General features: G+C 42.7%; 1 protein-coding gene across 3 annotated transcripts; it reads right to left on the bottom strand.

The window, feature by feature from the left end:
• Positions 1–254: 254 nt before the first annotated feature.
• Positions 255–24,748, bottom strand: LOC147200960 (synaptotagmin-2-like). 3 transcript variants are annotated; one of them, XM_086118639.1, is made up of 9 exons: positions 24,609–24,748; positions 11,663–11,891; positions 11,425–11,585; positions 9,400–9,531; positions 8,244–8,411; positions 6,075–6,242; positions 5,005–5,122; positions 4,541–4,674; positions 255–3,296 (listed from the first exon to the last, which is right to left on the bottom strand). In XM_086118639.1, exons 2-9 carry the CDS (start codon positions 11,862–11,864, stop codon positions 3,081–3,083), a joined length of 1,299 nt encoding a protein of 432 aa, XP_085974765.1. In that variant the 5' UTR covers positions 11,865–11,891; positions 24,609–24,748; the 3' UTR covers positions 255–3,080. The 3 variants fall into 3 exon arrangements, with proteins under 3 accessions (XP_085974765.1, XP_085974764.1, XP_085974766.1); XM_086118638.1 differs by lacking the exon at positions 24,609–24,748 and adding an exon at positions 14,717–14,842; XM_086118640.1 differs by lacking the exon at positions 24,609–24,748 and adding an exon at positions 14,717–14,842 and having other exon boundaries at positions 9,400–9,522.

The raw sequence follows: 24,748 nt of genomic DNA, 5'->3' as shown, positions 1-24,748 counted from the left end.
AATGGGCAACAATATGGCACAAATGGGACACAATATGACAGTGAGAGCTGTGATTCGCGTGTTATTTCATGTTTGTTATTGTAGACGTATTTTTCATTTTGGCACACTGGTACGTATGGGATCTAAGAGAAGACATGGGAGAAATAGGACAATGGGACAAAATACAACATTATGGTACATCATCGAGGACATTAAGGATACTATGGGACAAAATGGGTTGTATGGCAGCATTTTGATCAAACATCAAGTCTGTGCATGTTTTCTTCATCTGCTTTATTATAAAAAAAGACGCAAATACACAAAAACCAACATAAGATAATCATAACATTGTTGCTTCAAAACATGCTATTATTTACATCATGTTGTTCATACATTCATGCTGTTGCCTATTCACAAATGAGCTTGAGTGATGCAAATCATGGTCGACTGAGGCAACAAAAGAGTCAGCACAAACAGCAAAAAGTGGCGCTTTTAGGCAATTGCTTGAGCAAGAACCCCGAGCGCTATATCTAGTCTTGTTTCTGTTTCTGTTGGTGTAATTGGGCTCTTTGACTTTTGATGAGGAGAGCGTTTCTGTGACGACAACGAAACGCAGCTAGGCATGCTACATTTCGCCACTTTTTTTTTCTTTAGGCTGAAGCAAAAGGCCCTGGACACGTCTCAAAACCTTTAAACCTGCGAAGGTAACAAATGTTGAACTACTGAAAACGAAATTACTTCCAGACAACAGCAACAGTGAAATTGTTTGTATGTTTTCAACTTTTCTGATCCAGGCTAGCACAATTAAGCGCCGCATACACTGTAGAATTTAGATGTGTTGTCATTTAAGTCCTACAGATATTGATATCATTTTAAATGCCAACCGTCGAATAAAAATAAGTCTAGTGTCATTAATGATGCTAACAACAATGCTCTTCTGTACGTGTGCTGCAAACAAAGAATGAGACATAGAAGTGTATTAACATAGTATCCGAGCTAGCTTACATAGTCTTTGAAGCCACTTAAATACTTTTCAAATAGGGTCATCTTGCATTGGGGTGGGGGGCTTCCTTGTCGTTCCCACTACGTACAATGCTCGGTAACCACTTGTTGGTGTCACATAACTTTAGATGAACATAAATTACAAAGTTGTGTTGCGGTGCACAGACAGTCTGGGGAAAACGTCTGTCTGAGAAGGATCGTGATAGATGTTGCCTAAGAATCGGGACACATTCATTGGATTACCACTGCAGGTCCAAGTGCCTGATTCCAGTTTCATACCAAGACCTGATTATTGCATAATCCTATGGTTGTAAGTCCTCAAAGTGTCAACACTGGGCAGTGACAACAAGGAAGTTAACAAGACTGTGGTACCTCGATTTACACTTTAATGATGAGTTTCAAGAGCTTAGTCGTGGCAACTTCATAACAAGCAATAGTTTGGCGGAAAGTGAACAGTTAAAAAAAAAAGGACAATTGCTTGCTTCAATCTATTTATTGCCATACCAGGCTGAAGCTTACTGGATAACTTTGCATAAAACAAAATGTTGTGGTCTTTAACCAAATCAAATAACCTTCTGAAAGGTTTATCGCGAACGTACATTGCAAAATGCCATGTCTGGGTTCATCAACCCGGCATAGTATTTAAACCTTTTTACAATTTTTATTTATACACAACACAGGCGGAGAGAGTATTCAACAGTCCTCACTGGAGTACAGTCTTTATCCTGTGCAAAACCGATAAACATTACAGCAGTGAGTGTGACAGTCTTGTGTTTCGTCATCAAATTTAAATGTACTGTCTCTATATTATACTGCTCCCTGGCGGCCAAAGTGGGCAGACCAGCCACAATACATGAATGCATTGAATTGCAGTTGGATGCGCAAACTGTTTAATAATGTACTGTACGTTTTTTTTATAATGCAGGACAACGTAAAGTACTATTTTCCTTATGTGTGTGTGTGTGTGTGTGTGTGTGTGTGTGAGTGTGTGCGTGTGTATACACACACACACACACACACACACACACACACACATTGTCACGGTGTTTGGAGTAAAAAGCATGATGCAGAATAAATTAAATCATAAGTCAAGGTACCACTGTACAAAGTACATTAAAAAAAAAAAAACAAATATAGAATGTTACAATGTCCAGCTCCACTGGCTAACATCTGCAATTATTTATCTTATTTCAGTGGCCATCACGTTGGCACTGACTGGGAATATTTGATCTGTGCATTTACACACCTCCTGCATTGGCAGATATCCAAACTGTGTCTGATTTATTTCCAGATTAGTTCTTATTTAAAATATCCAAATCATTTTTTTTCCCTGACAAATATCCACATTTTGTCAAATGGGAGCAAAAAAAAAAGGTCGTGTCACTTGACCCATGCAGTGTAAATCCAGATACAACACATTTTTAGCAACATTTGTGTGTGCTGTAAAATCAAAGATTGGGAAATTGCTCACAACCAATTTTCAGACATAGCTACCAAATCCAATCCCTTACCGTCTGATCCCAACTGAAATCCAAATATTTAAAAAACAATCTTTGAAACTGTCGTGACTCATTCACTTTATGCTCGGTTTAAGGAGAGTGTGGTTTCACATCCATGCGGTCGTTTTAGTTGGCACAATATCAGCGTCCCTGCCTATTTCTCATTCATGTTCACTTAAGTCTGAAGACAGATGTCAAACCATCCTCCATTCTTTCCATATGCAACCCACCTTAGTGACACGAACAGCACAATTCTACTGCAGAACCTAAAACCCTTCGATTCCTCCTTCTATTTGCAAGTTGATGCCAGGATACTTTTGGTGTGCAAAGCCGTGGGCAGGTGGGCAAAAGCATGCTCTACAAACTAAACCCAAACTTCAATCCAACTCAGACTTCAGTCTAGAAGTATCTTGACATGAAACAAAGTCCAGTCAAGTCACTCGAGAAGCAGACACTAATATGCAAAATGGGATGCCTTGAAACCTCAATGGAATCTAGTCTACTGAGTTTTTGCTGAGCAGGTTTCATGACAAGTCGGGATAAGTCATGCAAAGTTTCATGAATAGAATGAAGGGCTTCAATGGTTAGGGGCTTTGCTGGTTACTTCTTGGCCGCTAAGGAGGCCAGCTGACCGTCGATGTCCTCCTCTGGTTGCAAAGCATGCCACTGGGCGATGGGGCGCCGCGGGTTGGCCAGCATGTCGGACCAGTGCTTGAGACCCAGCCCGGTGGCCTTACTGCCCACAAAGATCTTCCCGATGGCGTCGTTCTTGCCGATCTTGTCGTAGTCGAACACCGTGACAGCCACAAGGATTTTCTGCAATCGTTATAAATGTGACGTGTCATGAAAGCACTCGCCAGACACCTAACACAAGTTGTTCTCAAACAGGCGTAGCCACACTCCTGGGTGTCCGTGAGCTGTAGCTTGGATGTTTGCAAAGTAATTTGCAATAAATAATTACGCGAATCAATGGATACAATTGTTTGAGGCCTTGATCAGCAATATGATCAGACAACACGGGAGGAGTAAAACTACTTTTCTCAACATTAAGTGTATAATATTTATCCTGGGGCGGCCCGGTAGTCCAGTGGTTAGCACGTCGACTTCACAGTGCAGAGGTACCGGGTTCAATTCCAGCTCTGTCCTCCCTGTGTGGAGTTTGCATGTTCTCCCCGGGCCTGCGTGGGTTTTCTCCGGGTACTCCGGTTTCCTCCCACATTCCAAAAACATGCATGGCAGGCTGATTGAACGCTCTAAATTGTCCCTAGGTGTGAATGTGAGCGTGGATGGTTGTTCGTCTCTGTGTGCCTTGTGATTGGCTGGCAACTGATTCAGGGTGTCCCCCGCCTACTGCCCGAAGACAGCTGGGATAGGCTCCAGCACCCCCCGCGACCCTAGTGAGGATCAAGCGGTTCGGAAAATGGATGGATGGATATTTATCCTGCTCATCTAAAACAAGATATTATGTATATTTTAAATTATAATTATTTCTTTATTTCATCTTCATTTATTCTATTCATGTCTCCATGGCAAGTCATGGACCCTACAACTCTCGATTGACCAATGTCCAGACATACAAAGTATATATGGTGTGCCAATAAAACAACATGAAATTAATTATTCCTCCTTACCATGACTTTGGGACGGTTAAAAATTGTGAAATGATTGTGATGAGTCGTCATGTAAATCTGATACAACTTCATGAATGAAATTTTTCTTTGTTTAGAAACAAGGCAAAATATAACAAGAATAAAGTCCCATTGTTGTCAAAAACAAAATGTGATTCTTTTTTTAAGAAGACCTATTTTGTTTATAAGAAAATAAAATAATTCAAGAATAACAGGCTTATATTTCGTGACTAAAACTTTGTCTTTATAAGCGGTTCATAAAATGGATTGATGCATAGTTGGTCAAGTTGAGATTCAAACTTCAGAACAATGAGACTTGCTAGCCACTCATCCATCCGACAAAGGAAACTCGTACTTGTACTTTGGGTCACTATCTACTGACTTGTACGAGTAGAAGAATTGTGCAAGGATCAAGTTTGATATCTACTCTACCTGCATCTGTTCCAGTGGAATTTCAAAGCTGAAGGATTCATTGTAGTATGGGTTGAGGGTGTTCTTCTTCACTGTTGTTTTCTTCTTCTTCAGACGTTTACCACCCTGCAGCAGCTGAATCTTCACATATGGGTCTGCACAAGCCAGGAATATAAATTAGTCATTGTACACTTTCAAGAGATCCTTGGTTTTACTGCCACGACATCCAGCATTTCCAGGTACAGAAAGTGAGGCAAACAAATGGTTTTCGTAGTGGCGTCACACTACGTTATCACGTGGAGCAAGAGTGCATGCTTACTCACGCCATACTTCATGTCTTATGTTTGATTGTTTTATATTTCTGGGACAAAATACCGTAATTTAAAACTCTCATTTGAAACCCAAACCTTTGTTTGAAACCAAAATCAAAACTTAAAACCACATTTGAAGCTACTGTGGCATTTTTTCATCAATCGTCTTCCTACCGGATAATCCACAGGCATCCATCTTTTTCAAGTTCTTGGCCTCCAGGATGCAGACGGTGAGCTTCCCGGCAGTGGGGACGTAGCGCAGGGAGATGCAGATGTCCCCGAGTTTCTCAGGCTGAACAAGTACAGATGCCAAAATTGTCAGGCTTGAAGACTGGTGTTTAATTAAGAATAATGAAGCAATGTTAGAAATCATGTCTCCAGCCATTGCCAGGACCAGCTGTGCTGCTTCTCCCTTGACAGGTCAACTAACCATTTTGAAGTCTCTCATCCAGTATGGTAATACGTCAGTGTAAAAGAGATTTAAATATCAAACATAGTGGCTTGACAGAAATAGCCTCAAAGTGGAAAATCTTAAATTAGCTGCCTCTTTCCGAAAATTTGCCTGTGAGGGAGCCTTTGTGAATTTTGCCGGATTGTGGTATAACAGTGGGATAAATTTTCATAATATTGCTCCCACACTGAGTTTAGGAAGCACTACACTATTGTGTCACAGGCAAATGATATGCTGAGCTGCAGTGTTATCATCAATTAACATTAGGGAACATTGTATGACAACAGGCACAGGCACAAATGTTCAGCAAAGGAATTTGGCGATGAAGTAATGCTCCGTCAAGTGAAAATGTTGGCCTATATGGAGTTCGACTCTGGGCTATTTGAGAACAAGCAACTGCTCACCTAGTTGCAATACCTTCGCTCAGCCCCCATGCCCCGCCCCCACCCCGTCGTGACGGTAACAAAAGCTGGACTTGGCATTTGCATGCTGCAGAACCGCCCTTCTTGCCTGATGAATTTAAATACAGTGTTACAGGTGTACAGTTATCCTTTGTGTGTTTATCCTTTATCCTTTTGGGTCTTTTGCGCAAATAATGTCGGATACCTTTAACTCATTCACTCCCAATGACGTTTTTAAACGTCTTTTCAGACTTGGTCTAGAATTGGCTGGTACTGAATGGGTTAATTAAAACACCTGGCAACTGCATTAAATTGGGGGTAGGGGGTGGTGTGCATAATACGCCTATCAAACAGTCACAGTACAATGATATCATTTCAGTTTGCGTGGGCACCTCTTCTTGATCGGCGCTCTCCAGGTCCCGCCACTCCTCAATGGGACGCCCGAGGTCGATGGTGTTCATGGGCAGCTTCACCTCGCCGATGACATCGTGCTTGGAGAAGCGGTCGTAGTCGAAAACGGACATCACTAGAGTTTTGCCACCAAGCTCTTCGTAGGGCACCTAGCGTGGTTAACAAAAATCAACGTTTAAAAAAACATTTCAGACCTTTTGCTCAAATCGTAAATATGGCCTCTTGCCAAGACGGGCATTTTCATTGTACTCAGTGTTTTCATTCATTCACTCATTCATTTTCCGATCCGCTTATCATCACAAGTGTCGCGGGGGTTGCTGGAGCCTATCCCAGCCGTCTTCGGGCAGTAGGCGGGGGACACCCTGAACCGGTTGCCAGCCAATCGCAGGGCACACACAGACGAACCACCATCCACACCTAAGGACAATTTAGAGTCTTCCATGAATCAGGCTGCCATGCATGTTTTTGCGAATGTGGGAGGAAACTGGAGTACCCGGAGAAAACCCACGCAGGCCCAGGGAGAACATGCAAACTCCACACAGGGAGGCTGGAGCTGGAATTGAACCTGGTGCCTCTGCACTGTGAGGTCAACGCGCTAACACTCAGTGTTTTCATTTTTGAAATTTGACTGATGGCCAGTAAATCACGAGGCAAGCAAGCAAAAATTCACACTCACATTGACACCTATGGGCAATTTAGAGTCTTCCATGAACTTGATGTAAGTTTATGGAAAGTGAGAGGAAGCCAGAGTACCCGCAGCGAACCAGTGAAAATACTGATAGGACATGCAAACTTCCCACAGGAAGGCCAGAGCTGAGACTCCAACATGAAACCTGTTGACTGAAAGGTAGATTCTAATCAGTAGTTCATCCTGCTCATCCTAAAGCAACTATCGCTCGTGAACTGGAGCTCTGCCAGCTGGCGTTGGTCAAGCGAAGCGGTATATGTCCTTGAGTGGTCATCAGCCATCCGCAGGACACATGAACACAAACAAGCATTCATTTACATTTGCGACCAGTCCACAGTGCATTCTGCCTCCTTCCCAAACACAATACAATACAATACAATTCATTATAAAGCGCTTCCACAACCACTGCAGCTATAACAAAGCGCTTTTCCTGCATAAGTTTTGTTGTTTGAAGCAGTTCTATATGAAAGAGGAGAGAATCAAAGTGTCCTTTCACAAGTGGATCAGTGACGTCATGCTCAAAATGTGCACACATCTGCTACAAACCAAGTTTGCAAGAAGCTGTAGCGTACATTGATGAAAAAAGAGATCAATTCACTTCTCCTGTCACATGTAAATCCGCTTCAATTCTAAGCGCCGACTCTCATTCCAAATATGAATCCGCGCTGCACGCAGACGCTCCTCATTCCTTATCCTCGGCTTCACAAACCATCCATCAAACCGCGCCGACTTCTCCGCTGAACAACATGGGCCTGGGAAAAATGCTGCCCATTACAGGCACAAAAAAACACGAGCGCCCCAAGTCTGTCCAGCGGCGACAGTCAAGTAGCGCCGACATTCCTCTCAATCACAATCAGTGCTGGTACACGCATGCTGCTAAGAAGGCGCAACCATCAAGCACAGCTTGTTCTCCTTGAACGAATGTCCTGGCCAAAATGCTAAAAACAGTCCACACCGGGTCCACATGAAGGACAATAAATAGCATATGACAAAATAAAAGACAAAAAAAAAACAAAAGCAAAACTCTTGAAGAGCTCTTGCCGACGGCTGCCAACTATGGCACCATCTTGGATGTTCTAGTCAACTGTGGTGGGCTCCAGCTCAACCCATGACCTTAACAAGAAGAAGAGGTATAGAAAATGCATGGATGGATGTATAAGTGATCAGTCAAAAGAATAGCTTCAAGTGCCCATCCCCAGGCTCCTGTGAAAAACGTAAATGGCCTCGGTGAAGCAACGTTGAAAATGAAGACATGTTCATTTCACAAGAGGAAACACGGTACTGTCCAGTAAGATTGGCTCTGCATCAGCAGCAAATGTGCAGACAGGCAGAACTGTACCAGAGACATTTGTCGAGTCCCTGCAGACCTTATTCGCTGAGACAAGCAGCCTCACCAACCTGGCGTAATACATTCCTTAATAGACTTTGTTGCTCTCATTTAATTGGGCTTTTACGGACTTACTTTGAAGACAAAAGTCTCATTGAAGACGGGGTTGAGCGTTTTCTTGTGGACTTTGGTGTCAAACTTCTTCTTCTTGTCGGGTAGAAGAAGGACTCGAACGTACGGATCAGAAGTCCCGCCCGAATCCATGGACATGAGGTCCGCCGCTTGAAGGATGCCGACGGTGAGCTGCGCATGGAAATAAGATGCAACCATGGCTTGATTTATGTCAGGATTACTCTTAGCAGACACCGACAATGTATCACAATCAGTCAACTTGTGTCTCGACTGACTGGAGATGAATTAAATTCCTCAATGTCACAAAGTTTAGAACAACAACTCTTCCAAACAAAATGATGTATTTTTTCTTCTGGCAGACACTCAAGTGATTACTGGTTGGCAGCTGAGAAAATTGCAAACTGTGCAGCCTGACAGGTACTCATCACTTGTACTCTTGCTTCGGAATCAGCCCTGAAAAACTGAAGAAAAAAAATGCCCCACTGGCATCATTCAATTTGCATTTTAGTGATGCGGAACAAAATTTGTCAATTTCTTGCTTTGACAGAAGGTTAATAATTACACCTACAAGAAACAAGTACTAACTTATATGGAGGAAGAAAAAGATCAAATAATATGGGTGTGATACGATTCGATACTATCAAAATCCTGGTTCTGGGTGGTTTTCAGATGATGTTTCAGTTCACATTGGTTCAGTAATGAAGCAACATACAAAATGTAAAACTGCTTGTGTGTAGCCGAGCTGCCGACTGTTATGGATTGTCCATATTTTTAGATGGAAATCACCCAACTCTGCGTCGTTTTGGCCGTAAGAGTACCGGTACCTGTTCTGGATATTAAAAATAACAAAATAATTAGATAAATAAATAAATCATGGATCACATTGCTCATACATGTAAAAATGAGCAAAAATACGTCTGAGATAATCTACGGTTTTTGACGTGACGTTCCTTTGCCCGTATAGCTCTGGTGATGGAAGCTAATGGAGTGTCCAAAGGCGCCAGTTTGAAAAACAGTCAGTGCAGCAGAAAATGTACATGTTTTCAGGTACCGCAACCACATTCTGTTTGTAACCTCAAAATGTCGTAAGTCAGAACGTCAAAAACCAAGGGTTTCTCGATTCAACTAGCTTTAAGGAGCGTAATAGGGAACCACGGACCTTTGTGTTTTCAAAGTCGTAGTCAATGGAATATTGGAGTTTGCCCAGCTTCTCTTGCTCCTTTTCCTCTTCCTCCTTCTCCTCTTCCGTGAGCCCAGTCTCTCCCTCATCATCGTCATCGTCCTGTGGTTTCTGTGGTGATGAAGTGACAACATGATGCTATCAAATGACAAAGCACTATGGAACTCAATGCACTGGGCCTCCCCGTAATTCACTAGCATGCCACGTAGCCCCTTAGAGTCCACTGCCTAGCATCTGATTAATTAAACGCATGAATATCAACACAGATTATTCTTTTGACCAACTCTGTCCACTCGTTTGAGCTCTTCTGACATGCTAGTGCAGGACAAGGTGCAGCCAGTCAGTGGAGGCAACGCATGCGCGTAGTCATGAGCATTCCATCACTCTCCCGAGCCCCCTGTTCAAGAGGCTAAAGTTGTAAAGTCCAATGGACAAGTGGTTAAATCACTCCTGTTACGATTGCTGGGGGCTGTGATGGCCGGGATCGGACCGGAAATACACCGGCCGTTCAGGAAACTTCACATATTTTCCCGAAATTCCCAATGGCCACCCAACCCCTGGCGTGCACCCTGGAATGGTTGCCAGTCCATCGCAGGGCAGACTGTACAACAATTACTGTCAAATTAAAGCCTGAAAGTATGTTACTCTTATTTGGCATTTCAGAGAAGTTCATGAGTGGTTGGGATTCATGCAGTCATCTTCGTTTTCTATAAACCCACCACAACATGCCCTGTAGCACATGCATTGATTAATAGTGTTAGACTGTCCCTCTGTGATCCGTATCACTGCATTAGATGGTTCGACCTCTTCTTCGGAGCAGATCATGGCTTTTCAAGGTATTAAATGGGGGGGAGATAAACTTAAAGAAGCCATTCCAGAGAACCCGCCAACCCCCACAACAGCCAATCCACCTACCGTAGAAAGGCGGTCCACCACAGTCAAGAAACACAAGGCAGACACATAGCCACAAAACAGGAAGGAAAGCAGAGAGAGGAAGAGATTCAACTCACAAGACAACAAGAGAGAGAGTGGTCGCTGTTGCTGTCGCTCTGAAAAATGACACACTTGTGTAGAACCTTCACTGATGTTAATAAAGTGCTTTAATTAAAGAGCCACAATCGGTCAACGTGGGCATCAGTCGATTAGAGTGCAGATGAATCAACATGTATGCTCTTAATTGATCAAGTGGAGCTTGTGCTTTCGCCCACTCGCTAGTTGAAACAAAGCGTGTCATTTTTCACTGCAGAGGAGTATGTTTGAACAAGCACAAGATCAGAAATACACCGGCAAGTAAGGGCAAATGCAAGGGTCCTCTGGACTACTAATGGAGAAGAAAAAAAATGGTTAATGACAAAAAACCATAAATAATTACATGACTAATATGTCAAGAATTAGGCATAATTTTGTGAATAGGGTTTCTGGGGTTGTGGATAGGCTAAGAGGAGGATATAGTTCAGTTTCAAGGTTGGGGTAAGCGGTTCAGATTTGGGGTTGAGGGTGGGGTCGGATTTCATGAGGTGTGTTAGAAAAGTGCTCGGGTGGTGTCATAAAGGATTTAATTAAAATCCAAACTAAAACTTTCCCCCTTCCAAGTAATCCCCCTGCATCGTCTGATGCACTTTTCCAGCCTTATCCGTCATTCCTACATGCGCTCCTGGAAGGATTCTTCCAACTCTGTCATCACAGCTATCTGGACGTCATCCAGGTCTTCATAAAGGGTCCACGTGATGACCCCCATGAGGTTGGGAATGGGAAAATAAAAATCACACGGGGTCGGTCACATCAGGTGAGCAGGGTGGTGGCTCCAGCACAGTGATGTCCTTTTCAGTCAGGAACTGTCAGATGCTCGAGGAGTCATAAATAGGTGTGTTGTCATGGTGATACCCTGGCTTAGGGTTAGATTTGTTTTGTTAACGTTTTGTTTAGGGCCAAGGGTTGTGGTTAGGGTGATAGTTGGGGTTGGGACTGAGTTAAGGTTGAGGAAGGCATCAGGAGGAGTCATACCTCACCACCCTCCATGTTCTTCATGTTGAAACCATCTTTGCCCTTCTTGCCTTTCTTGTTCTTCTTCTTCTTGCAGCAGCACTTTTTGATGATGCAGAAGCAGCAGGTGAGCACCAGCAAAGCGGCCACCACTGCGATGGCGATCAGAGCCCACGGGGGCACTAGCGGGATAAATAAAATGTCAGACTCAACACATGTCACTTGACAATGTTGTAAACAGAACAGAGCCATCACTCACGTGGGATTTTGTCAATTTCATTCAAGAACTTGCTCTTGATCTCCTCAAACATGTCGTTCTTGCTGATTTCCGTGTTGTTGCCAGAGCTTTCGGCCACCGTGGAGATGGCAGCTGGGGAGGGAGCCATACTAGCCATGGTGGTGACTCCGGTGGGCTCGGCAGGGGCCACCGGCTGTGGCCTCCTGAATAGATTGAACTTCATTGCCAGAGGAGATGAGGCGCAGCGTCCCTGGGCGACAAAGCAGGCTAAAAATAAGCATGATGTAATAACTATGAATGGATGTGTATGTCCTCAATAGGTGGATTCCCATCACTTAAGTATACCAAACTTTAGCAAGACAGTAAAAACTCAATTGTCAGATGTCACTCAAAATCATGATGTAGTCTGATGTCTTGGATTACAGTCTGTGTTCGTACTGGAGTTAGGGGTGTAAATTTTAAGATTGTGTTTGGGAGTTAAAGTTAAGTGTTGGATCGGATCAAACGGATATCTGAGCTGTGCATGAGCACACTCTCTCCTCTGTTACGTCCAACGACATGAGGACTCCATGTCCAAGTGACAAATACAAAGTAGACAAAAGTCACAGCTTCTCCGCACATAATGTTCCAGAAGAGATGGATGAGGCCGGCGATGGAATTAAAGAATCTTCTGGGGCAGATGAAGAGAGCAGGTGGTAGGGCAGCCATTTACTTTAATGTTTGACTTTTCTTTATGATCAAGTAATGTCGTGGCTAAATTGAATAAAACAGCTGTTGTGTAAAAAGAAGATTTCGGCACTTGAATCGTGGCAGTGTCCTTGAGGAGTTTCTGTGCCCAGGGTTGATTTACCACTTGGCACACGAATAAGAGTGGGGAGGCACTTGGATGTCAATGAATTCTTAAGAAAAACCAAGACACTGCACCAAATATTTGGAAAAATCTGGCAGGACTATTATTTAGTCTTGACCGTGCATGCAGTGGCGCCGAAAAGGGGAGGGGAAAAAAGGAGAAGGATTTTAGGAGCCCTTGATTGGCAGTAGGGCTGGTCGATATGGACAAAATGTTCGTATCTTGATATTCATGCCAGATATCTCAATAATGCTACAATAACGACATTACTATGGGTTTAATGAAAACAATGTTGTTTTTTTGAGAAAAAGCATATCAATCCAAAAAGGATGTGGAAAGTGTAATTATTTAATTAGAACTCACTGACAGTTATCAACATTAACAGTCAGTAAGAAATAAAAATTCACATTGGAATGTTTTCAGAATGAGTAAGAATTTTATGTGACAACCAAAGTCTTTGTTGTCTGTTTTTGTGTGCGTGTTGTTCTGTACCATTTTGTCCATGCATGTGTGGCTTGACTCTTTACTGAGTTTAGTACTGAGGTCACGATGCTTGTGTGTGTGTGTGTGTGTGTGTGTGTGTGTGTGTGTGTATATATATACAGGATTGAAAGGCAAGACTTATTCATTGAATAGACCAGCAAATCACGCACCGTTCATACATTTTTACAAGCTTCACTAGTTTAACCACTGTTACGAGGTTCATTCAATTTGCTTGTGTTTTGACTGAATTCGAAAAAAATTTACTATTCAATTCAATCCACAACAAATTGGGGCCCAGTGGCTCGTATTTTTGTTGGCTCTCATTGCTTTTCGAGAACGCATCACTAAATGAGAGTGACCTGATACCACAAATGACCAGTCAATTCACCCTTGCAGAAAAAAAGAAGCGGTCATTCAAAAGTGTTCAACGGTTTTATCGAATGAATTCTTTTTCGATAAATTATCGAATGAATTTATTTATTTATTTATTTTTACTGCAGTCAGATTGGCTTTAGATCAACATTTGGTAGTTATCCCACGTCTGGATAATGACTCAGCTCAGCCTCGGGCAAAGAGAAAAGTTGCAGTTGTGCACATTTGGAGATATAAAGCATTTTGACATTGCATGCCGTTAAAACTGCTAAAAAGCAGACATGCTGAGTGAGTATTTCAGCATTCTCAATCATCTTAAGGTGATTTGGCTTGCGGATCTGTTGTCTTTGTTATTAGTTTATCAGGTATGTGTGTGTGTGTGTGTGTGTGTGTGTGTGTGTGTGTGTAGTGTGTGTGTGTGTGTGTGTGCAAGTGTGTTTGTGTGCGCGTGTACACTTTCTCTATCTATCTATCTATCTATCTATCTATTTGTCATTTCTCCTGGAATAAGCCAACATGAAATGTCATGTATCCTTCATATTTGTGATATAATCCTTTTTACAAATATGCACCGTAGCTTTTGCAGGTATCACTTATGTGTTTTGCCATTCGCGATCAAAGATGGCCGACCTGTTGCGCATGCTCGTTGCAGATTGTGCAGTATACGTAGATCGGGCATTCACAGGGTCAATTTGACTCGCACCATAACAGGGAAGTCATTTAAAGGCAATGTCAGATGATCCATGAAGGTCCAATCAGAGGTGAGACTACAGTTTAATCCAGTCCAAGAAACTGCACATACTTGTTTCCTCTTCTGATAAAACTGCTGCTTCGTTAGTATTAGTTCTATTTCTCTCAAGGACGTTAATTGACCAGACCATTTCAATGATGGTTGCATACTTGTCTGCTCACCAGTTTGCCAGTTATTGATGAGCATGTGATACAGTTGCACACGCAGCGGCTGTAGATGCCGCCGTCCGTCTGCTGGCCATTCTTTTTTGTTGCTAAGCAATCCTGAAAGTGCCTGTCAGCCTTCAGCTAGCCAATTGCCCACAACGCCCAGCGAGCGAGCCAGCCAATCCAGGGAGAAGCATTTGTCTTGCTGCTCATTATAACTGCAACCTAAATGTATGTCCATTCTAATTTAAGTTTCCCATTTCAATTTATACTTGCAATCATTGGTCATAGAAAAACAGATGGATTCAAAAGACAGGAGGTGGCCTCTGGGATGTACAATGAATGGACAGCTTTAACTTCCATAACTTCGGTTGTCTGGTTGAAATCAAAGCTCAGTGGAAAATGCATTACCACACACTTATAGTTGGTCAGATATTATCATTATGAAACATGCATTTGTAAAGCCAACTCACCAGTTAAATATGGTGGTGATTGTGGTGTACGCCCCCCTCACTCCTGTCCCCACCAGTTTTGGCTTCACTCGCTCACCAACATAGTCAGATCCCTTCCGTAAAGCAGAGACTGCAGTCTCCTCTCACACTTCGCTCCACTGCAGCAACACACCCCCACCCCTTCCTCCTCCTTTTCCTCAGCCTCCTCCAATACCCACCATCCCCTCTCTCTCTCTCTCACACACACACACACACACCTACTGCTCTGCGACTCCCCCTTTACCTCACTTTTACACCGGGCCTCATTGGGATGCCGTTCACAGCATGTCACCCTTTTTTTAGAGGATCAATAATGCCACAAAATGACATTACTTGGCCACAGCTTGCCGATGAAAGGATGAGCGTATTAAGTTGATGGGTTTTGTAAACTTGCCACATTTCCCCAATTGTGCCAAGATGCGTCACAACAGAGCATGTGCGGTGGCTTTTTTTTTCTGATTGGTCAGTAGCCTATGCAGAAATGTAAACAGGAAGTTGCCATCCAAAGTCCTTAAAGCCATCCATTATCTATCGCACTTTGTTAGGGTCATGGGTGAACTGGAGTCAATTACAGATGAAATTTGGTTGTATACCCCTGGACGGGTCGCCAGTCAATTGATAAACAGATATTCACACAAACATTCAAAACAATCAAGGTATCTGCACCTCAACTGACTTTGGTCAAGAGAAACAGGTTTGGGCTGGTTGTCAGTCATGTCCAGGGCAGCAACCATTCTCAATCAGGTCACATTCACACCTATGGACAATTTAGAATCTTTACTGAACTAAACAAACATGTTTTCCAGTGTGATGTATAATGTTTCTGTCATGTTTATGTTTCACTAATATCTGGAGTGGAGAGCGTTCCCTCCAGTGGTGCACCTGTCACACATTGTTTTCAGCCTACTACATAAGGACTGCCACGCACACAGCTCGATGTTGGATTGTTCAACCTTGCTTACGACTCGTACCAAGTGCTTGTATATTTGAGACACTTCTTGTTCCTTCCTCATAGTCTCTTGTCATGTTTTTGATCTTTTCTCGGGTAAGTAGTGTTTTTCATTATAGTGATGTTCTCGGTTTGTATGATGTATGTCCTTTTGTGGGTGTTTTTGGTTGATCTCGTTTTGTGCTGGTTTATTGTTACCAGCATCTTGTACTTTGCCAGTCTTGCGTTTTCGTGGAAATCAACATTTTGTCAATTTTCATCTAGGTCTATGTTTTTAAAATCCAATTCTGTCCAGAGAACTCTGGACTTCCTGACAATAATTACAATAATCCCTCATTTTTTGCAGTTAACTCATTCACTCCCAAAGACGTTTTTAAACGTTTTTTCAGACTTGGTCTAGAATTGGCTGGTACTGAATGAGTTTTAATAGGGAACAAGATTCACCCGCAAAAGTTATAAATCCACGAAGTAGCCCCCACCCCCCGTGGAATTGTAAACCTGATACAGTTTTTAACATTCATCAACATTGCCTTCTGAGGGAGGAGAAGAAACTTCTGTTGGTGGCATTGAAGGCGGCTCTCACTTGACTTGTACAGGCTTTAGGTTCACTCTGAGACTCATCTGCTGGAGGCGCTGAAGGTGTAGCTAAGGTTTTTTCAATTGGAGATAAACATGGTGATTTATTATTATTATTATTATTATTATTATTGTTATTGAATGATTAGATAAAATGGGTTGAAGGGTTCTTTTTTTTATCAGAGAAGGGTCTTTTTTTAGTGAAGAAAAAAACCCTTACCTACCTGACAGTTTCAACTGTCACTTCAGCCTTCATCTGAGGTGTCACTGCTTCCTTGTGATGTGTCTAAAAAAACAGCGGACCAGGTCGGGAAACCTTCAAAATAAGGCTCCCCAACCCGGTCAAGGCTGCAAAAACCCCTTTGCCGCCATTGAAGTAATGTGTCCCTGTTGATGGTGCTATCTCTGTGGAGGGACGAGCGGGCTTACATGCTACCACGCACCGGGGACACATTGCTTCAGCGCCGGCGTGGGGTTGGAGCGCATCATAACTAATCAAATAAGTTGCTTGAACAAAAAAAAGTTATGGTGAACACAACACTGGTGCTGGGTGAGGCTGCGATGATGCGCAGGCCATCAGCCCATGGGATAAATCCACTTGTGCTGTCATTGGTTGATGCGCCGGGAACCGATCACACACCTTCTATGAGTGCCCGTGGCATATACAGCACAGTATAGGCATGTACAAAGCCTCTTAGTCAGCTCATTTCTTTGTCTGGCATGCAGAGAAACACTCTCTCTCTCTCGCATCAACACGAAACAACGTTTCTTTCTGCAATATGGCTGCCGATATGGCTTTATTTTGTTCATTTTTTAATTTTTTAAAATAATTTTTAACGTGAAGAGTAAAGTGGCGAGAGACTCCTGTAAAATTTGGAGTGTGGCGGCGTTATACAATACAACACCATACAAACATGGTTGTTTATATCGTGCTTTCACCACAGCTGCAGCTGAAATAAAGCGCTTAAACTTCACTTCCCTGTCCCCGCATTGCCTTACATACAGGTGGGGTCCCGCCTTAAAGACCCCGTAAATTAGGTCAATTTAAAGATTTGTTTCTGAATAGGCTCCACTGTACTCCACTTGGCTTTTGTTTTGCTTTGTTTGTTTGTTGTTGTTTTTTTTTAATCATTCAACTCTGACTTGTTTGTGAACAACAATCCTCTCTGAGGTGTATAAAATTTGGAAAATATTTATTTTCACATTACGAGGACCTTAGGACTAACTCTGAATGCAGAAAAAATGCTGAATATATTTCATCCCGTGTGATGTATATATACTTCACACACACAAACACACACACACGCACAAATTCATACTTCTTTCCTGGTATTGCATATCATCCTACCCATAAAAGTGGCAAATTATCTACTTTGTGTTTTTTAGTTTCACTTTTTAACTTGATTGGAGATTTCATGTCTGTGAGATTTACGCAGAATGGTGACATTTTGGGAGGGAGAGCCGTGATAATGATGGATTTTCCGGCCAGTGTGAAAGAAGTCACTCTTTCCAATCCCCACATGATATCACTTAGACATCGTCAGTTAAACAACCCCTGAACTGAAGATGACTCATGACTCAACAGTTTTGGTCAGGATGGGAGCAAGGCCATGACAAAGTTGCAGCATCACCACACACACACACACACACACACACACACACACACACACACACACACACACACACACACACACACACACACACACACACACACACACAGTAAATAAGTGTGATTATTTTAAGTGCAATGCATGATGGGGTATTGACCTGCAGCTAACCCATTCCTAAATTATTTGGGGAGGCAGCTTTGAGGTCAAGCATCCTGGCCACATCTCCACCTCCAGCACACACACAAAGGCCAGAGAACAAATGGACACAGCACAGCTCCAGATGCTAAGGACAGACAGAAGGCATGTGTGCGTGCGTGTGTGCGTATGCGTGTGTTTGTGTGCGGCGAAGCTGCAGGATGTATAAAAAAGACTGCACCCTCTGTGCTGCAATGCAGGGGAGCAACACAGTGAGCAGCTGCGAGGCACTTGGGCCAAAAAGTCCTCCTACCTACGCCATGCTGCTCTCTTTCATTCTGTCTCTACAACAGTCGAAAGGCTGTTTTCGAGACTTCTAGATTTCTTATAAAAACCGAAATGAATTGTCTTTATTTGTTGATATCACATCATATATCAGTGTTGATAATGATATTGACACCCATGTAATGGGATCAATATTTAACTTTCTGTTCCTCTCTACTATCTTTTATTAAATCTCGGCCATGATCTCTTAAATTTGAAAACCTTGAGCAGTTGTTTAGTTTTTACACTTTATATGTGTTTACATAAGGGCTCAAAGTCTTATGGCCAGGACTAGGAATCTGGCCAGGATGACAGCGAGTATTATTTTATTATTTTTGGGCTCTCCTCTGAAGATGAAGGCACGACTTTGAGTACTCAGACTATAGTTCAGGGCCAAGATTGGGATGAGGATGAGCTGCTAACCATGCTAGCCAAAGTAAAAGCTTTGATGGACAGACCCTCCCACATCCGCCAGGCCACCCTGACAGCACTGGGCAGCTCCTTCAGCCAGAGACTGATACACTCGCGCTGCAAGGAGAGGTATCGCCTGGACTCACCCCCACTCACCCATTCTGAATATGCTGATATTTATATTTTCCATTCATCCATCCATTTTCCGAACTGCTTTATACTCACTGGGGTCGCGTGGGGGGGGCTGGAGATGATGTCCATCTTGAGGTTAGGTGTAAGGTCTAAGATCTTAAGATTGGGTAAGTAGAACTCTTCAGGGCCAGACAAAGAATCATACTCGGCCAAAATCTAAAACCAGATTTAGGAATGGGGCAAAGGTGCAGTATCTACGGAAATACCCAAGGACTATGGTTTGGAGCAAGGCTGAGGTCTATATGACTTAAGGTTTGTCTCTGTCTCGGGAAAGGATTAGGACTAGGACTAGGTCCAAGCTTTAAGGCCTAAGAACTGGGGACAAGAGTATGACTAGGTCATGGTTTTACGGTCCCAGGCTCTGATTAAGACTCATGCTGAGGACAAACGTGAAATACACAACAAATACATATATCCATCCATCCATTTTCCGATCTGCTTATCCTCACAAGGGTTGCGGGGGGTGGGGAGGGGGGTGCTGGAGCCTATCCCAGACGTCTTTGGGCAGTAGGCGGGGAGACAGGGGACACCCTGAACCGGTTGCCAGCCAATCGCAGGGCACACACAGACAAACAACCATCCATGCTCACACTCACAACTAGGGACGAATTAGAATGTTCAATCAGCCTGCCATGCATGTTTTTGGAATGTGGGAGGAAACCGGAGTACCCGGAGAAAACCCATGCGGGCCCAGGGAGAACATGCAAACTCCACACAGGGAGGCCGGAGCTGGAATTGAACCTCTGCACTGTGAGGTTGATGCGCTCACCACTGGACCGCCACACACACACACACACACACATTATATATACAGTGTATATATATATATATATATATATATATATATATATATATATATATATATATATAATTAGGATACATGAATAACAATGCTGTATGCAACATTTTCTAAAATCTCTTTCATTGTATACACTTTCAAATAATAATTTACACAACATTCCTGGAAAACCACAATGTCCCATCAGTGTTGAGCTCTATTTGGAACAGGTCACTGGCTACTCATTTGGTCCTTGGGGGCTACTTAGTGCCACCAAGCTCGACTTTGGTGACTCCTATTGTCAGTGTCTCACTTCCTGTATTTGATTTTGCTTCAGTGTCCAAAACAAATAAATGCATGTTCATAGAAAATACCATTCCTTTCACGTATCCCAAATCCTGCAGCAAAATACAGATGTGATTACAGCAGAGTTAATCTGCTGAGAGGGATTGCACAGTGACAGTCTTGAAAATGTCTTACAATACATACATTTTTATGGTTTCTGTTTTCAATATTTTTCAGTATGAGAACCGGAGGCAATCATGCTGAAATGTCGCCTTTCATATTTACGAGCACCTCTGAAGATCTATTCCACCAAATGCCTCCCTGTCCAGTCCGGTCCCCACATGCTTGAGTCGACAAAATATTCAAATCACAAGGGTAAAGCACTAAAACAGTAATTATCTGCTGCGTGTCTTATGCTTTAGATTTCCCTCGTGAATTCCTCATAGGTCGTTTCAATAATAAAACAATACAACCATCACATTTGTCCACATTTTCAATTATGAAGGCCAAGTCATAACATGTCATGAATAGGATTTAAAAGAGTCACTGACGGCAAAGTAAATTTGACGCAGGCAGCGTGGATTAGGTTCCCGTTCAGTGATGGTGTGTGTCTGAATGGTTGTCTGTCACAATATGCCCAATTTTGCCCCAAGTGACCTGGGATGGGCTCCATCACCCTGTAACACTGAATAGGATAAACAACGTAGAGAATGATAGATGGCAAATGGAATTGCCCCCCCCCCACCCCCACCGCCCTATCAAGAAGTGTCAATATCTAAGGTAATAAATGCTCTTGCGCTGACAGAAAGTCAACTGCTGAATAAACTCCAAAACAGCAGCAACAAAATTATGTAAACCATTTCTCTGGTGGAGACTTCCTTATGTTCTAAACAAGTGTTTATATGGAACCTGGACTGAACCGGGCTAGGTATATGGTCAGGACAAGGCTTAGGTCTCAGCCTCAGACTCTGTGGTATAAGGTATAAATCAGGAATATAATTAAAACGAGGTATTTTGTGCCAATCAAGGGGAAGGAGTAGTATTCAGGAAAAAATATTGGTCTTTTGTCCACAATCTGGTCTATTGACTCAGGTCCAGATTAGTACTACAATATGGTTGAAGGCCTAGGGTTTCCAGGAATTGTTCTAAGGTCTAAGGTCAGCAGGAGGTCTCAACATCAGGGTCAGGTAATGTACTTGTACTTAGACCTCGGGTCAATAGACAGAACAAGATCCAGGACCAGGAAAAAGACCCCACTAGGTTCTACAATCCAGGGCTAGTTTCAAGGTCAAGGAATAGGACTAAACACTCTTGCCCAGGGTCAGGAATAGGACAAGGGCCAGTGCTAGTAATAGATCAAAGGTCAAGGCCTAGAACTGAGAGCTACAAATTAAGGTCTAATAACCAGGGCCTTAACTATGAGTAGGTCTAAGTCTAAGACCAGTTGTACTCAGGACTAAGTCTAAGGCTAGGTCTGAGTCTAGGGCCAGAGCTAGATGCAAGGTCTATGGCAAGGAATAGATAGATCTAAGGTGAAGGACTGCGATGAAGATTTTGACTAAGGCCAAAACTGTCGAAATTGCCAGAATATAACTAGATCTAAAACTCAAAAATGCTCCTAATATACAATAAGACACCATTGTTCAATCATATTTTTCTTCAGAAATGTAAGTATGACCCTGAGAAAACCTAAAAAAATTGTGTCCCCTGATAAAGAAGGAAAAGGTTCCACATCCCTCCAACATAAGACAAAGTGTTGTTTTAATGTTCTTCAGAAGTGCACTCACTCCACGGTGAGCAGTACATGCAGGGACAAGATTACAGGCTGCAGCACACAATGTCATTTCATGAACCATCAAGCAGCATCGGTGGCCATCTAGTGCGCTTCTACAAACAGGAGTCTTCTTAGTAATGGAACATCACATAAAAAATTGTCCAGGCCAGCTAACTATCGTCATACTATAATATTCCATTTTTATTGTTTAGTATGTTGAATTTATTGTTACAAATGTGGATATATCAATTTGTTGGACATTAAATTCATATAATGACAGTATATTATTCATTTTGCCTTATTTTGATGAACACGGTGTGTTTCATAAGTCTATGTCACGTTACAAAAACTCATATTGAGCTGTATGTCTGCACTTTGTTGATTATGATCAAGGTGACTGTTTAGTGGCTGTTACATAATGTGCTGCAGCGCTACACTCCTTGATGATTCTTCCTTGTCCCAAGAGGAAGTTCTCATTAAGCGCACACACACACACACACACACACACACACACACACACACACACACACACGCACACACACACACACACACACATATATATACATAAAGCTGTGAGTTCTATTGGGAATGCCGTCTGCTCTAGCCCAGTTACATCACCGCTAAGTGTCATTCCGAGTATCAGGAAAACACCTTTGATTTGAAAGTCATCATAATGACTTGGTGAAATAGCATGTGGCTCAAGGACTGTGTCTCGGCTGAGGGACCAGGATTAGGTTTAAGGTCAGGGCTAGGATTATATTTTAGGGTGTAGGGCAGTGGTTCTTAACCTGGGTTCGATCAAACCCCAGGGGTTCGGTGGGTCGGTCTCAGGGGTTCGACTGAGCCTCTGCCATGGGGGGTAAGACACCTCATGTTAATTAATTCTGACACGCCTGCATGGCCATCACTGGCTGCAGATGATCACATTACATTGCTTGTCCAATCAGTGGTCCGGGAAATGTAATTCGCTTAGTCGTCAACGTGTGACTGTCGTGATCGTATGTAGTTAAAAACAAAACAAAACAAAAAAAAGTATACTTATCTCTTGAAATTTTATTTACTTTTTTCAGTTTTTTAAATAAATGTGTTTTTTTTATATGTTGAATTTGTAAAAAATATAGAGATTTATTTTTGACTTATGAAGGGTTCGGTGAATGTGCATATTAACTGGTTAGGTTCGTTACCTCTAAGAAGGTTAAGAACCACTGGTCTAGGGCTAGGGGAGGTCCACGATGTTGTACGATTAATCAAAATGTAATCGTGATTTTGATTTTGGATTCTTCCAATCTTGTAACCTTTAAAATAGAAGAAAAATTATTTATGTGCAGAACGGTCCGTTGCGTTTCCAGGTTCCAGCCATTGTGAAATTACTTTGAATGTACTATGCTGCTTAAATTCATGGCCATTGTGACCTCCTCGAACTGTCCTTGAGCAAGACACTGAACCCGTAGTTGCTCCTGATGCTGCGTCATCAGTATGTAAATGAGCACAGTGTAAAGCGCTTTGAGTACCAAAAGTAGCAAAGCGCTATATACATGACAGTTCATTTACCATTACCATCTACTATGAGTAGGACCACCTGTCCTGTCGAAAGATGTGGTTTAATGTCTATGGCTAGCTCTAGGCCTACGATATATAGGGCTAGGTTGAGGGCTAGGCCTGATCAAGGCCCAGCACTGGCACCAAAAGGACTATTAATTCCTAGGATCAGTACTAGGAATAGTTCTAATGTCTAGGGCCAGGCCTAGGCAAGGACTAGAACTAGGGCTAAGGCAAGACTCATACTTATTCTAATGACGACTGCCAGGACTCGGTTTGAGATCTTGAGGTCAGAATAGTTCTGAGGTCTGGGACATGGACTACAATATGTCTAACGACTACGGACAGGACTAGGTCTACGTGCAAGAGGTTGTACAAGTCCTAAGGCCTTCAACCTGGACTCGGTCTAAGGTAACAGGCCAGTATTAGTGATCTAAATCAAGGAATACATCGAAGGTTGAGCGATCAAAGCCAAGATTGGTGTAATAAGGGCTTGGACAAGTGATACGTCTAATATAAAAGCTCGCACAAGATATAAGGATAAGGTCTAAGGTCTAGACCCAGTACTAGAATTTTGTCTAAGTACAAGGGTGAGCACTAGGTATTGGTCTCAGGTTCCACCAATGCTCATAATATATACTGTAAAAATAAGCAATGGTTGGAATGTAGAGGCAACTTCGGGCCATCTCATGATCACAAACATGCAATTGTTTGCAATCATCTGAACCAGGTAGCACACATATATAATTCATTCATAATTAAACTGCTAATTACAATGTGTGGGCGATCAACGGAGAGGGGAGGAAAACGAGTGGGGGTGCAGTGAGTGTGATGTGAGCTATTCCTTCACCGCCACTGGCTTAGCACATTTGACATGTGTAAATGGACATTAGAGGAAACTCTTCATTCATAAACTTGCATTGATTGGAAATAAACAAAACAAAGTTCTCTATTACAACCTGTCTCTCACACACACACACACACACACACACACACACACACACACACACACACACACGCACGCACGCGCGCATGCACGCACGCACGCACGCTCACACACACACACGCACACGCACACACACACACACACACACACGTATGTTTTTGTTATATAACATTATACTGCAGCAGGCAGCACTATGAAGCAACGCAACCCCCCCCCCCCCCCCCCCAGCCACCATCCCATGCAGCAAAAGTTCCGCTCGTGCAGAGTACAGTGTAATCTTTTATAATGACTTCCTAATTCTGTTCTGTCTCATTGTGCCTGTAATGAGGTTAGGAGCCTCTGAGACTCTTCTTACCTGGAGTCAAAGCTGAGAAGACACGAATAAAAGGAACGATGCCTCCAAAGATGTCAGTGAATCAAAAACATTGTCCAGGCGTCACCGGTGATGTTTTTTTTGAAATTTTCTGCTCAAGAGACACTTTACAAACACTCACA

This window comes from Hippocampus guttulatus, chromosome 8 (genome assembly GCF_054856545.1).
Source record: "Hippocampus guttulatus isolate MCC_2025c chromosome 8, RoL_Hgut_1.0, whole genome shotgun sequence".
Taxonomy (NCBI): Eukaryota; Metazoa; Chordata; class Actinopteri; order Syngnathiformes; family Syngnathidae; genus Hippocampus; species Hippocampus guttulatus.
This window is presented reverse-complemented; position numbering and strand designations above follow the sequence as displayed.

Bases quoted from the DNA above. Each gene is read 5' to 3' on its own strand.
- LOC147200960 (XM_086118639.1), bottom strand. From the start codon at position 11,864: ATGAAGTTCAATCTATTCAGGAGGCCACAGCCGGTGGCCCCTGCCGAG. The intron at 9,532-11,424 runs GTATGACTCCTC...TCATCACCACAG, and splicing joins AGAACATGGAGGGTGGTGAG to AAACCACAGGACGATGACGA. The intron at 6,243-8,243 runs GTAAGTCCGTAA...TAACCACGCTAG, and splicing joins ATGAGACTTTTGTCTTCAAA to GTGCCCTACGAAGAGCTTGG.